Source organism: Schistocerca nitens, chromosome 2, assembly GCF_023898315.1.
Source record: "Schistocerca nitens isolate TAMUIC-IGC-003100 chromosome 2, iqSchNite1.1, whole genome shotgun sequence".
Lineage (NCBI taxonomy): Eukaryota > Metazoa > Arthropoda > Insecta > Orthoptera > Acrididae > Schistocerca > Schistocerca nitens.
This window is the reverse complement of record NC_064615.1, coordinates 763436568-763449986: the sequence shown is the minus strand read 5'-3', so window position 1 is coordinate 763449986 and position 13419 is coordinate 763436568. Positions and strand designations below refer to the sequence as shown.

Below are 13419 nucleotides of genomic sequence, written 5' to 3'. Positions count from 1 at the left end.
TTCCTCGCAAATTCTACCGCCCACATATATAGTTCGTCTCGCCATCCAAATTACCGTCATCTTTTCCCCAACACGGCTGTCCATCTCCCACAACGGTGGCCTAGAACTGGGCTTCCCTTCGCCGCCCGTATCTGGTCACTTCTTCATGAAATCGGCGCTTCCCCCTCACCACCTTTTTTCTGCAGGTCCACTTCCGTACACCTCTATGGTCCATACTTCGACCACGGCTTCGGTTGGACCTATTGCAAGGTCCCAAAGGCTCAGTTCCACCTGAGGTCCTCTGTCGGGATTTTATCTCTGTTCTTGGCTCAGTTCCACCTGAGGCCCTCTGTCGGTATTTTATCTGTCTTCAATGCCACTTTGAGGGCTCAGAAATAATCTACACCGATGGATCACTAGTTGATGGTCTTGTTGGCTATGCTTATGCTCACGTTGGCCATAATGAACAACGCTCCTTGCTGGACGGCTGCAGCATTTTCGCAGCAGAGTGGGTTGCCATCTATTGCACTCTTGATCACATCCGCTCCTGCTCTGGAGAGTCCTTTATTTGTAGTGACTCCTTAAGCAGCCTACAAACTCTCGACCAGTGCTTCCCCAGGCATCCCTATGTACTCTTAATCCAGGAGTCTCTTTATGCCCTCTACACCAGTCGACGCTCAATGACCTTCATTTGGACCCCAGGCCATGTCGGGATGCCAGGCAATGAGCTTGCTGATCACCTGGCCAAGCAGGCCACCTGTAAACCATCTCTGGAGATTGGCCTACCGGAGACCGATTTGCGAGCAGTCTTCCGTCGCAATCTTATCGCGATCTGGGATACTGAATGGGCACTCTGAGTACACCAAATAAACTACGTGCTATCAAGGAGACGACGAATGTGTGGCGGTCATCCACGCAAGCCACTCGCAGGAAATGTGTTGTCCTTTGCCGCCTCCGCATTGGCCATACGTGGCTAACACTTGGCTACATTCTCCAACGCGAGGACCCACCACTGTGTCGCTGTGGCTCACTTCTGACTGCCGTGCACATCTTCCTTGACTGCCCAATTTAGCTGTTCTGCGGCGGACATTTAACCATCCCAGCAGCCTTTCTTCGGCGTTGGGTGACAGTTCCTCAACGGAAGATTTAGTTTTACTTTCTATTCGTGAAGGGGGTTTTTATCATACCATATATGGGTGGGCGTTTGGCCTTCTGTCTGGGGCCTCCACTTTCCCTCCATTTTAACTTTGTCAACCTTTATTTGCATTTGTTTGTGTTCATCTTTTCCCTACATGTGTTCATCTTGCCTTGACTTTTTGGAGTGGACATTTTAATGTGTTGCAGAGTGGCTGGCTCATCCTCTTTTATTCTTGTGATCAGCCAGCCCAAACCATCAGCTCTATGGTTTTAATACAATCTTCTATTTTTCCTTATGGTGTATGTTTCCCCTGTGATCTTGCCAGTATCGATGTCGATAACACGCTAAAATCGTCGATATTATTGATTCCCGGGATGGATAAATTATCTGCATACTTAATTAAGTTTGCATGGAACCCTCAGAGAGCGAATCCTTCTGCACTCGCCCATTCTTTCTACTCAGATGTATACTTGAAGATGCAGCTATAAGCTGCGAAAACGGTCGTTTAAACAAAGCATCAGTTAACAGATGAATTTTCATGGTTTGGCTGCCCAGATTATAAAGTGTTTTGGACCATAAATTACTTAATCACGCATCACAGTTGCGGGTTATTGATAAGTATCTCTAGGGTTTCAGGAAATGACTGTGCGCAAACTGGAAACTACAGCATATACAGAATATATGCGTGTCAATCGATAGAGAATTTCTCCAAGTTTTTAAGTCACACTACAGGTGCTCAATATGGTCACCGTTTACGACGCAGCAAACGTCAACATAGGCGGGGGAGCATGTGTGTGGGCAAGGTCAACAGCCCGCTTTGAAAATCTGTTGATTCTGTTGCGTATCTGCAGGTGGACACTAACTACTTGCGGCAATACGGCGCGGACAATTTGCCTACATGTTCTGACACGCCTGCCTTCCAGTCTTGGATACTTCAACTAAGCAACTGCGTTTGTTACGGATCGAAACCTGGAGAGATCCTCTGTCTGGGTTTTTCGGTTTTCATTCCGTTGGATTCTGAGACCCCAGAGTTATTTCTGAATAAATCTATGTAAACTGCACAGCGAACTGTAACACAGCATTCAAAAATAGCTACCGCAGCACTACTGTACACCGTATTTATGGATTGTTATGGACGACAGTGGCCGTAGTCTTAAGACTTTGATCGATTCAGAATTTGGGAGTCCAGCACTTCAGAAAGCTTTACAGACTGTAGACTCCTCAAAGTAAATTTCCCCTTAATATTTTTTTCCAGGTATATAACTTACGCTCTGCTGAATTTTATTTGTTCTAGTAATGCTGAGCTAACGACTGTAAGTAAATTATTTAACGGAAATAGTTGGTTAAGACAGTAACCTTAAGATTCGTGACTTTGCGGAAGCCAACTGTAAGCCATAACAGTAGCAATACCTACCAGGTATAGTAATGGATCGTTTTAAGTACACCAAACTACTGAAATTCGCCTTGTGCTTTCGACAGTTCTTTAGCACGTGACAGGAGATACATAATGGATGACGGATCACAAGTAATCCCTGAAGGTCAGAGGAGCTGAATCCTATACGTTTTTGTCCCACGTACCATTGGCGAATGGGTTAGGTAGGAGTACACCGTGTATTACCCATCACTTACATATGGTAGACTTAAATGTACCAGAGGGGTTTGATTTAAGGACCAAGACATCACCGTAATGCTTATCGAACCAGTGTAGCACTATTTCAAATATTTGATACATACAATAGTCCAACTGGAAAGCGGCGTAACTGGTGAATAAGATTTCTGTCATTAACTGACGTAAATCCACAGCAATAATCTCGACGCCGTCTGCAGTGTTTCTTATGCTTTCAGTAGTAAGTACCTACGTCGGGAAGTTGAGCGTGGTTCAAACATAATAAGGTTGCCACTGGTGAGTACTTGGTCCACGAATCAACTTGTTCGCCTCTGGTACACGATGTATCTCGAGGGGATACTCGACATAAAGCGACCTTACATTACAAACCATGCAAGTTATCGTCATTGCAATTACGAAGCTCCCATGACTAGGACAGTCATTTCTGACAATATCGTTGGTTCGCACAGACAGGTTTCCTGCTACAAATGCTCAATTTCCAACAAACGGTTGAGACATATCTGCACTTTGACCAGCGCTGATAGTTCACCTCAGTATGGCACCCCCTGCACTGTTTACAAAACGCAAGTTACCGTCGCCCAGTTAAGGAATTACACGCGTTTGTTTCAACTCCTGTTGTCTATTATCGGTTTCGCTATGGATTTCTATCTTTCGAGAGGTACCTACACGAGCAGCACTCAATATCCGGCTGCAGTTAGTCGCTGACAAAATATTTTCAGCATCTCTTTTCCGGCTACATACCTGTTGATTTAATTTACTGTTGTTCCATGTATCCTAAGCATGCTAATCCCACAACTCACGCTTGGTTGTGATGTTCTGTCCGATTACTGTAATGGTCAGCTCCTATTTTCCACAATGGCAGCTCTTATCTGTTTCCCTGTTGCCTTTCTAAAGGTTCTTATTCCAAGGTTCCTGACCGGTTACAGCTGTGTGCTGCAACAGAGAGATCTTGCTAGGCACTGCCAGCGAAAGTCATCTGGGCTCAAGGTTAAGTCTGGAATAGAGTTTTAATTAATAAGGAATTTCTCAACATTGTATTTTCCGTTGCAGAGTGAGAAATTTGTTTCAGGAAGCTATGAACCAATTATACGACAACTACTACGAGGATTATCCTCTGACAATACAAATAAGTTTCACTATCTAGTATATATGCCTCTAGCGAGACAAGAAATAGAAATTTTCGTACTTGTTACAACGGTAGTTCGTGAAATTTGCCATAAATTTTAAGAAAATGTTAAGAGCTTATTTGTTTCAAACAAATATTGATTGAATCACGGCAGGAAAAACAGTTTAGCACTACTAATTCGTCTATTAGAAGTTCACATAATTTTTCAACGTTCTCGATTTTGGGATCACATGAGGATTTAGCTCTTCAGTTTAATGTAGAACACTAGTACACGTTAATGCGTTACAGTGCACGGCGTTGCCTGAGTTTACACGATACCAACAGTACAGCATTCGTAATTATTTTTTCATTAACGTCGAAAGATACATCGAGTGAGGTGCCATATTTGGTAGCACACTGGACTCGCATCCCGGAGGACGACCATTCAAATTTGCCTCCGGTCCTCCTGATCTGAGTTACCTGTTACTTCCCTAAATCACTCCACGCAACTGCCGGAATGGTTTCTTTGAAAGAGCACGACCGATTTCCTTCTCCATCCTTGAAACAATTCGAGCTTGTGCTCCGTCTCTAATGACCTCGATGTCGGCGGGACGTTAAACCTTCCTTCCTTCAAAAAAATGTCATAGTGATGATCCCGTACATACAACAAGAAGACTATCAAGGGCGTCGAAGATAATGAGTACGTGGTTTGTTCTTTTCTTTTGTATCCACCGTAAAATTATACAACGTAGTTTAATTGGCCATCTCAAGGCCTTCCTACCGACGGGGTAACTGGTTTTTTCCAGGCATATACAAGCCAGCTAACCGGCATGTATTTCCCCACATTAACCTTTTACGTAATGCAGAGACTGACTACGTAAGTCACTCGGTGCTCTGGAAGGGGCTCTCAACGTTTTCTTTTCCTTTCGCATCTGCCGCCTTGCTCCGAATGCACTCTGGACTCCAAGGTCATCCCTGGCTTCATCCTTGGCCTTGTAAGAAATGATGCTATTTTATATCGTTGCTCTGCTAGTCTGTGGCTAAAATTTTCCTGTGTTATTATATAAGAACCTTTGATATTCTTTGTGCATCATCTGCGTCAGAGTTTCTTAATGTTTTCGGTAAGCGGAATCCTCTTTAATGTTCACTCTTATTTGTGTAGTTTATTATCAATACAACATTCCGCAAATTAATTATTTCCTACAAAAATGACAACTATTTCAAACTTTGTTTATTTTCTTCAGAAAATAATTTCAAATTAATCATAAGTTCGTAAAGTTGCTTCATTTTAAAGTAATATAATCAAACAGTACTTCTAAATTTAAATTTTGGTGAGATGTGTAGTATTGGTTCTCATTTTCGACTTGACAGTTGGCTTTATGGGTGAAAGTTGAATTATCATGGGTGGTTCTGAATCAGTTCTCTGCCGGTATTTAATTTTTGTCGACGCAAAAGGTGAGAACACCCTTTAAAGTCAGTGCCGCCATTAGGCTGTTGTTTATTTACAGTGTTACATTACGCTTACACAATCATGATTCCGGCTTCAAAGTGCCATTATCAAGTGTTTTAAGTGTTATAAATTGCCTAAGATGGCATACTGTCGCGAGAACACCGTTTCGCACGTACATATAGTTTCAAATGGTAAAAGTATAAACACGGCGTTTTGTAACAGTAGAGAATATTCATTTTTTTAAACTGCATCACAATTTCGACAACAGCGTTAATTCAAATTTTCCTCCTACGGTGAATTAGATGTCTCCTCAATAGAAGTTTCGTATTCTTTCGTTGAATGGTAGGTCGTACATTGACAATAAATCAAAATTCCACGTATACCTCATTTACATGCTTAATCTGTTCATGCTGATGAATAGCTTCATTCAAACTATTTAAGTCTCTCCTATTCCAGACCCTTCCCCCTAAAAAGGCTTTCATTCTTGCGAAACAATGACACTTATTAGAGCGCGTACAAATTTTTCAAAATTCTTCCTCTTAAAAGTAAGATTTTTTAGAGAATACTAAATGTATTTACTTGTCCGCCTTGAAGGGTTAAATTAAGTTCATCGATCTTTGTAAAAATGTCGCAGTTAACCAATTCGTAGCTGTCGATGTCCCATTCGTACATATTAAACAGATTAGTAGATGGGAGCAATGGTTAGTTACTACTCAATTTTTTAAAGTTGTTCTTTTCTAATTTACTTTCTTGAAAGTTGTGAAAAAGCTCAAGTACGTTTTGCAGAACACTTGAGTGAACATATTTCAAGAAACGCTGATCTGTATGACTAGATGCAGATGAGTAATGAAATGTAGTTAGAGAGGATGGCTGAGGGCAGTCAGGGGAAATATATGGCCACAATAAAAGATGTCGCCAGCCGACCTAAGAACTTCTTGTAAAGTTGCGCTCTCGGCGCGGCGGCTCAATGGACAAGACACTTCGTCAAAGACGGTTCAAATTCCATCAGATTATTCTAATTCCTTAAATTTCCCGGAAGTACTTGAGCTCAACGCCGAGATATTTGCTTACAGACACAAAGGAAGATCTGATTTACCATCTTTTGTGAATCAGTCTCTAGTGACACAGACTTCGAACGGGATTTTCAACTTTCCTCCTGCAAATCTGTATATATGTCGTCGTTTACATCAGCTCAACATTAGTCACATGCAAAACATAAGGCAAGTAGTAGGACTTAGTGTATAATTTGTGTCATTCTGGTCTTGTTCCCTCCTTTTACTTAAACTAAGACACACAGAATAGCGTCCGTGATCCTAAATACTACAGGATCTGTGGTACAAAATTTTGTGCCATAACAATTTTCGCTTGACATCTACGGTACCATTGAAAACTATACTATATATCGACGCTACAACCATCCGTGAAGATGAATTTCGACCACAGATAACAATAAATAATATTCGTGCTCTTTTTTATCGAAGATTACGACTTCCGGCAATGGAGCCTTTTTCCAGAAAATCTGAATGTCTCTGTTAAAAGTGGAGTGCTTCCTTCATCTTCCTAAGGCTCTGCACGGCGAAGTCGTCTGCAGGTAATATTTTGTCTTGTCTCTCTTTTTACTTGGTTTGCATTCCTGGAATACTTGGAAATAGTTGTTTGTATCGTTGAAGGAAACGCAGTCTATCTCGGTAAATAATAACATCGACAGACCGACTGATCGACTGTTTTGCTACGTTTCTGGTGCTATGGAATATTTTCAGTAGATTTTCTTTTTTAGGTTTCTCTCGCATCGGAGCAAGGATGGCTTTGTTCTTAACGGGTTTGACTTGGTTAATTTAAGGGGTGTGTGGTGCCTTTCCTGCCACCTTCCCGTTATCCCTGGCACATATGTGTACCACAACTGCCTTCGTGTAGTGGAAGTGAGCGAAAGTACTTCCGAAATGTTTTCTAATCGTGCAACCGAGGCAAGACTCGGGCACCAGCCCAGCATTCACCTAGTGGGTTGTGGGAAACCGTCTAAAAATTCCATCCACAGTCACTCGGGAAGTTCGTATATATTTTCGTCACTTCGAGCATCACAGTCTTTTCGGCTGGTCTAACGGAGCAACAATCTTCCATTTGCTTTGCGACGTCTCATGTGGCTCACGCCTACAGTTCAGTCTTCTGTGGAGACATGTAGCCTAAGGTTTTGGATGTTTTAATGCAGGAGAAAAACAGATGGATTTACGTCTTCAAACAGTCTGTCCCCGCTTCAAAACCGCACCGGTAACGTTAAAAAATATTGAGAGAAGAATGTTAGACGTGCTGAATTTTAGATATAATTTGTATTTAGCTTTTAGGTTTAGTTGCTCGAGTCCATTCCCTTTTTTCCGGGAAGATAAATTGTCACGACTACGGGTAAATAATCCAGGTCGATTCGAATAGTGATTGTGGAGACGTTCATAACCGATATGTGATCATAAGGATAAGAAGAGTCTATTGCCATCAACTGAGCGTCAATGTTCGTGATAAATCGAAACCCCTCTGCTGTCTTCCATGAATTTGCTCGGACAAGCGGCACTGCACTACTGTTGACGGTGATCCGTCCGTTGGATGTGGACGACAAGTTTGGCGGTCTCCTTGATGCTGCTCGAAAGAAGCAGCTATTGTCGTTTTCAGCATTGTCTTCATTTCGATAGTCATCCATTTCAATACAAATATAACACTGTCTTGCACAAGGATTCATCCGCGTAACAACAATGAGGAAAGAATGAAGACCCTACCTATTTAAGCCCTTCCTAGGAAAAGCCAGAAAATATGTTGCAGCATTTACTTTCGAAGATAATTACAATACCTAATTATAAATTAACTACAGGATGTCGAAGCAACTCTTATACCATCCGTTTTATCATCTTCTCATTACGAAACCTCTTGAGGTCAGACAGTGGAAGTAGACGTAGAAAAAGACTTTTATTCCGGGAAAACAACGTTTAACTCTTGATCCGATGACCCCGAATTAGTTTTCCATGGGGACCATACAATAAAAGCGCTAAAACTGTTGAAGTTCTTGTGAATGCTCCAAGGTAATTCCCTCCAAATTCTTCGGATAGTTTGGTTAATTCTCCGTTCATAATTAGAGCGTCGCTAGAACCTTAATCCACGAATATAAATATGTGTAACTTACTGAAATATTTAAATTATTTATAAGTTATATAAGCGATTTGCTCCTGCTCTCTATTGCGTTTGAAGGATGAAGTGGAACTCTCAGCTTTATGACTGCGCAACACTATGACATCTATAACCTCTTTGAGCAACAGCACAGTATTACGAAACAGCTGCAAGAGAAGAAAAACTTGATTTGCAATTTAAAGAACGATGACGAGGACAGTCATGCCGATTGACACAGTCCGATGAGCAAAGGAGTCAACATTGGAGTAGCTGGAGTGCCAGCTATAAAAAGAGGTGTCCGACTCAAATTTTAAACAGGGATACAGTGAATTTATAACAAATATTGAGCATTGTACTTTAGACAATGATGTAGTTTGTTACTCCCCTTCGCATTCTTGCACATGGTGTGTGTCTTGGTCTGTTTGGTATAATACGTCATTTCAATAGGCCAATATGAATCAAGGAATCGATAGCACATCTGTGTTTAATTCTGTGTTAAAATGGAAATAATAGCTACAATTTTATATAATTTGCTAGGCTATAGTAAGAAATATTTCTCTAGAAGCAACGTGTATGTAACTTACGATAAGATTATTATTAATTCTTATTGATTATTCGAATTCGTATTTTAGTGCCCAAAGATGAAAGTTTTTTAACGTAACTATAATGTGACTGGGTTTTGGAACGTGATAAATAGAATTTATCTGTTCATCGGCATACTCTCAATTATTTTATAGAATTTGATGGTTTGCACGAGAAAATTTCTTACACTTTTTACCACGAAATCTTTTTTTATGAATAGCGAAAATCTGATGAATAAACCGTCGACAAATCATGTCCCAATAATCATATATAAAATAACATCAGTATCAAATCTCAATTTGTCGGAAAGTCTATTAATATGAGAGCACTATGTGACTCGCGTAAGAGTTAAACGGACAATGTAATTCGTGAGATAAACAAGACGTGTGAAAATATCAACCTTAATGATCTCTAGCCGATAAGCAAAGAGGATCCAACATGCTGCCAAAGATCAGGCTTATATTCTTGAATAAACCAAACAAACGTTAGTACAGTTGACTGGGGGTTTGCATAATCTGTAGGTGTACTGTGTAACTCGACATAGTTTCTACATTAAAAGGTAACCGTAACATCAAACGAGGCTCAGAATAAAAGAAAGCATTACGACATGTAATAAAGTAGAAAGAATGATCGAATAAGGTTAGAAATTTCATTCCGTTGCAGTATATATCCTCATTAGAACTTTTGTTTTCCGTGGTTTCCGTAAAACACATACTGGGAGATTCCTTCATAGAGACATGAACAATTTGTTGTCCCCTTTTTAACACAATTCTGTTGTTACTTAAACCGTTAACACGTAATAAATATATGAAATTTTTAAATTTTCCTGTAAATTGTTCTTAAGAAACTGACGCCAACTGTAGAGTAGTAACAATAGACAATGGTACATATGCTTCCAATGTCGGTATAAATTTCATGATGAAAGTCATTTTCCTAATCAGTCTGTTTTTATTTTCGAAATAATCACTATATTTCATGCTTAGCAATTACCTAAATTCACCACCTCGGGTACGTGCTAGTTACTTCTTTTCGCTCAAGTGGGTGAAATTAGCTAATAGTTAAGCATGAAATAAAGTGATTATTTCGAACACAAAAGTAGCTTATGCAGGAAAATGACTTCCTCCAAGAGCAGTAACAGCTTCGTCATTCTAATACTTCCAGCTTCGGCGTCATTCAAAAACAAGTATCGTTATCATTTCTTCTAATTTATGAGCGAATCGTGCATATGAAACAGGATCTATAAGTCATTTAGCATAGCGAGTCTGGGAAAAATGTTAAACCTTAATGGAATTGCGCCAAATTTAAAGAGAGTCTATAGTCATCCCATTAACAACGGATCTTCCAGAATTAGGAATCACGTAAAAATGTACAAATAAATAACCCATTAAGTTTCAGGCATGCAGCTGTACAAATTACATTAGTTCCACTGATATTTCTGCCGCATGTCTTCCAGCCATCCTCGGAAGGAACTAAGAGACATTCTTGGTTTTCTCCGTGCATGAAGTAACACGGCTGAAGTAACAGTGCGACAAGTTGGAATTCACGCGGCTGCTTGCCCGAAATTTAATGGATTAGGTAGAAATTGCTATCCTTTTGTACTAGTCGAGAAGGAAGCAGCTTCATAAAGCTAGTAACGGTATGAATGGTGCGTTAGTTTAAGAGACAATATTCGTCGTTGAGGATCTTTATGGTTACAATGCTGTTTCTCGAAGAATTCCAACCGTTTTCCACGATTCCAGAGGATCTTGTGTAAGCGCTCCCGAAGCCACGGCCTCCTTATCGGCAGCAATAGAGCTATGTTCTACCAAAACTATTACTCAGTAGTTTTGGAACACTACATATATGACGTAGCAGATGGTAGGATTGTTGGTGGATGGTAGGAAAGGAACATAAACGAATGTGTGAGAGAGGAAGTGAGAGCGTGCGACTTGCCTCTTGTTTTCTTGTTCATTTTACATTCTTACAAAAGATAAATTGTATTTTATAAGTAATAAAAAATAGTTGTTAGGGTAACTTAGACGCTTCTATGCAACACAAACGATAACTTTTGATGCAAGTATAGTTTACACGCACAAACATTATATATATATATATATATATATATATATATATATATATATATATATATATATATATATATATATATATATATATTGTTTTTTGTACTCAATAGAATGTTCTTCATTATGATGAAAAGAAAAGAGTTTTCTGTTATTATTTATAAATGCTAAAGTTGTTTATGGGTTACAGAGACATGTTTTATATAAGTTCGACGAAGAATTGAAGCGATGAAACTTCCTGGCAGAATAATACTGTATGCCGGACCGAGACTCGAACTCGGGAACTTTGCCACTCGCGGGCAAGTGCTCTACATACTGAGCTATCCAAGCACGACTCACGCCCCGTCCTCACAGCTTTAATTCCGCCAATATCTCGTCTCCTGCCTGCCAAACTTCACAGAAGCTCTCCTGCGAACCTTGCAGAACTAGCACTCCTGGAAGAAAGGATATTGCGGAGACATGGCTTAGCCACAGCCTAGGGGATGTTTCTAGAATGAAATTTTCACTCTACAGCGAAGTGTGCGCTGATATGAAACTTCCTGGCAGATTAAAACTGTGTGCTGGACCGAGACTCGAACTCGGGACCTTTGCCTTTCGCGGGCAAGTGCTCTACCAACTGAGCTACCCAAACACGACTCACGATCCGTCCTCACAGCTTTGATTCCGCCAGTACCTCGTCTCCTACCTTCCAATTTCTAGTCTCGGTCGGGCACACAATTTAATCTGCCAGGAAGTTTCATATCAGCGCACACTCCGCTGTAGAGTGAAAATTTCATTATTGAAGCGATGTTTGACACATTTTTGTTTTGCGGGTGTTGTGTTTTACCTTTTTGTTAAGGATATTTCGTTCTCTGGCGCTATATGCTAAGTCTATATTGTGTACAACATCCGTCTGTTTCACGTCACAAATGAACAATTTTCGAGTAAAACCTTAACTAAACAATAACAATTTCAGTTTTGCTATAAATAGTTTGATCTTGAGTAACAGACAGGAGGATATCTACGGAGAACTAAATTGTTCCGCAGGTTATCCGGCCCTTAATATATCCTCACTCAGTTTCTAGACGGTTCACCACTTCTGGTTTTTAGGGGAATCTAGTAACACACTGATCACATACGTAAAGAAAGTGATCGTTGTGACGTGACGCCCGATAGGTAGGCAACACACCTAACGTACAAGTACGCGGGTACGACCTTAACTAACCAAAGCTACCAGGAAAACGTCCATAGTCCACGCTTACTTGTGATTACGGTAGCCTACGGTAGTTTTACAGCTCTAGGCAGGACTAATTAACGTCGCCGCTTAGCTACACTGTGTGGTGGAGGTGTACTCACGTAGTGCAGCCGAGACGGCGGCAATCGCGACTGCGAGAAAGCAGGAGACCTGCAGGAGAGCCATGGCTGCAGCGAGCGGTGCTGTTGTGGGGTCGCGCGCACCGCCGGCTTATATCGCGGGCCCCAAGGCCGACATGGCCCCGCCCCGCCCCGCGCGGCTCGAGGCGTCGCCATCATTTGCGATGCCGCCTCCTCCAGCGGCGCGCATCATCCTTCGCGACAGGCGGGCGACACTCCTACCGGACGTGGCAACGTCCTGGACGCGGCCGCTTTTGCAGTCATGCCCTGCCGCGTCTTCCGCAATAGAAAGTGTTCGTATGTGAGATCCGCAACTCCGTAGGCAACGACATCCAGAAACAGATATATACACGAATAGTGTCTGTTCTGCTTCGCGAGGAAGCGACAGGCGTACATATTGTATATGATGTATGGGAAGAGAAGGGAAAGGGTGCGCGGTAAACTAGTGACTTCCAGGCACACAGGGCATTGAGGAAATGCAATGGCGAAAGCTGAAGGTTTGTGCCAGCCCGGGACTCGAAGTCGGATTTACCGCTTCTTACGAGCGGTTGTCTTATCCGCTTCAGATATCCGGACACGGTCACTGACCGACCCGGATTTCCAACTTATCGCACGCTACAATGCAGCAGCGTCCCTAATCCACTAACCCCTTCTCGCAAATTGGAGCTAGTACACAGGAAATGTCATGAAACTGTCACACTATCACAGAAATGTATATTTAAATACGAGTTGTGGCTGTCCTACAGAGCAGCCACTATTTGCCATGACAGCCTGACAGCTCCATGAGATTTATTTCAGTGTGGAACAGCTAATATCGTTCCAACTCCTACGTGAATCAATAATTTGTGAGTAGGGGATTAACTGACGAGGGACACTGCAGTGCAGCGTGCAATAAGCTGGAAATTTGCCTCGGCCAGGGCGTGTGTTCGGATGGCTGAAGTGGCTAAGTCAACAGCTAATGACAAGCGGTAAATCGGG

At 41.5% G+C, this 13419-nt stretch overlaps 1 protein-coding gene across 2 annotated transcripts in view; it reads right to left on the bottom strand.

The window, feature by feature from the left end:
* The window catches only part of LOC126236997 (uncharacterized), a 38322-nt gene extending 25808 nt beyond the window's left edge, over positions 1-12514 (bottom strand). For both annotated transcript variants that reach the window (XR_007545018.1, XM_049946722.1), the window contains exon 1: positions 12424-12514. Coding sequence is in view for 1 of the 2 variants with exons in the window: in XM_049946722.1 (XP_049802679.1) it covers positions 12424-12487 (64 nt within the window). In the remaining variant the exon portion in view is untranslated. The remainder of the gene's footprint in view (positions 1-12423) is intronic.
* Positions 12515-13419: the final 905 nt, after the last annotated feature.